We start from the raw sequence: 2,353 nt of genomic DNA, 5'->3' as shown, positions 1-2,353 counted from the left end.
AGCTGTGTTTTGCAGTGTGTTTGTTGTCAAACTCAAAAATGTGTTTATTTTTAATGGTAATTTGAAAACGTGAATAATTGTATTTTATTGACAATATTTTAGTTTGTTTTTTATATTTTTTTATTAGATCAGAGAACATATATGGTCATATTACAGTACAATGTACTGTGGGGCATATTGTCACATTTCACTTCCATTCTTTCAGGGTATATCAAGAAAAAAAGTATATACTACTGTATATTAATGAAACAAAACCACATAACTGTACTAGACGTTGGTAATTAATGTGGGAAAAAATTAATTCTCTGAAACTGAGAAAGTCAAAAAGTGTTGTGCCCCGCTCTCCCCCACGTTTCTCCATAACCTCTATCAACCATTTAATTTTGAAAGTGTCATTACGTGTACTATAAACTAAGACCTAAAGTCCCCTTGCTCTTTGCTGTTACAAACTACCTCCTGTTTTTAAATAATGTGACTTTTTTTTTTTCTCCATATAAAGTCATAAAGTTTCCTTAATCACCTTAAGAGGCACATCTAATGATAAAGATGTATATACAGATTTTTGACAATAATTGATATATCCCTCATTAACCACAAATTACTTTTTTTTTCGTTTTCTCAATAAGCTAAAATAAACTTCTCCATCTTGCCTCTGAAACTTCTCTAACAAGATGCAGTGATGGATCATGTGGGCTCAAATCAGTTGCATCACATTAACTAGTGCAACATTTTCAATATCTATTTATGCTGGAAAAATCGCTACAGTCATAAAATGTTTTGTTCATCAAAGAGAATTATGAGAGGCGAAAAGATGCTTTGAGAGATTTATTGGTTGACACAAGTTGAATATAAAAAAAAAAAAAAAGACCTAAGCACTCTATTTTTCTGAAGTTTACATTGTGAACCTAATCAAACAATCAGACCAAATGCTGCGATTTAAAGAAACAAGACAATCAAGACTCAATAACAGCAAAAAACATGCCGTAACTACAGGTTAAGTAAACACAACAAATAATATAAAGAAAATGTGTACAACATTAAAGAAGGTTATTGTACAGTTCAGGTCGCTTATTTTTCCAGATCTTCTCGAAGCGAACACCAGAGATGTTTATCACATTTTTGGTCTTGGTTGGTTCATTGAATAGAGCACAGTTCAGGTCACTTCTTACTCCAGTGCTATTCAACACAAACACTGTCTCACACCAGAGATCTGGCTGATCAGTTCTTGTCTTGACCTCTGTGACATTAAACTTCTCATATGGAGGAATCAGCACCTCTTCCTCGCCAGGATACTTAGAATATTTAGTCACATTAGCACCTTCACAAGTGTGGATTACAAAACAAGTTTTAGTTCCAAAAATTTCTGTTTTGGCGCGATTAAGAGAGGTTGATGTAAATGAGCCAAAACGAATGTCTTTAAAAACACGCCCATTAAAGTCAGCATTTGTACCACGAAAAGTGTCAAAGCACCTGTTTTGCTTTGTCTTCAGAATCTTTATTGCTTCTGTTAACAGAAAGTGAAGAGAATACCATTTGTATGTCATGCCTATGAAGTTTTCTTTGCCAATACGAGTGTCACCATTGAATCTACTATATACTTTATCATCAGTGTACACATACATGGCAATTTTATGTTTTCTTTGTAGTTTGCTGAAAATGTTCCATTTACTGATAGCATTTTCACCTGCTCTCCAAGCAGCTCTAAAATTAGGTGAGTTTTCAAATTCCTCCGTCAGATATTTTTTCTCCACCAGATGTGCCATGTTCTTTCTACAGCCGTAATATTGGTCATCAACAGAGTTTTTTGCCTTATCCAATGGGTATATCATTTCTTCAACAGCAGCTCTGCGATCCTGCAGCAACAGGAATCATAATGATCACTTCATCATTATTAATGTCTGCAATATTCATACTGGAACACAAGCTTACCTGTCCTAGAGCAGCTACAACGAGAAGAGCTTCAATGATCAGCAGCATCTTGATTTAGTCAAATCCCTCAGATGCTGATCAAAATATAATGGAAAGGAATATGTACATTAATTTGTTCAATTAAACTGTGCTAATCAACTTATGTAATACAAGTTAAAATTAATATGGTACTTTCTGACAGACAGAAGAAGTTTTTGTAATCATATATAATCACTTGAGCTTGTGATGTTCATAGATGGAAGTGTTATATTGATATTGTACCTTAACCAGAAACTTACCTGAGAATACTGATGTCTCTTTTTGTCAGAGGAGAGGAGAAGATCAGCAAAAGTATATTCGCTCACAGCCGGACGACAACGACTCCTCAAACTAAGAGATGAAGAAGATGCCTTTATATGTGATGCATCAGGATCATTAATAGGTC

At 34.3% G+C, this 2,353-nt stretch overlaps 1 protein-coding gene across 1 annotated transcript; it reads right to left on the bottom strand.

The window, feature by feature from the left end:
• Nucleotides 1-1,037: 1,037 nt before the first annotated feature.
• LOC311281728 (NAD(P)(+)--arginine ADP-ribosyltransferase 2-like) lies at nt 1,038-1,977 on the bottom strand (the record flags this gene model as incomplete). Its single annotated transcript, XM_084394937.1, has 2 exons — nt 1,038-1,853; nt 1,930-1,977. 2 exons carry the CDS (start codon nt 1,975-1,977, stop codon nt 1,038-1,040), a joined length of 864 nt encoding a protein of 287 aa, XP_084251063.1.
• Between the last annotated feature and the right edge of the window lie 376 nt (nt 1,978-2,353).

This window comes from Rutilus rutilus (genome assembly GCF_951802725.1).
Source record: "Rutilus rutilus genome assembly, chromosome: 22".
Classification (NCBI taxonomy): domain Eukaryota; kingdom Metazoa; phylum Chordata; class Actinopteri; order Cypriniformes; family Leuciscidae; genus Rutilus; species Rutilus rutilus.
The sequence above is the reverse complement of the archived record's forward strand: the minus strand, read 5'-3'. Positions and strand labels throughout refer to the sequence as shown.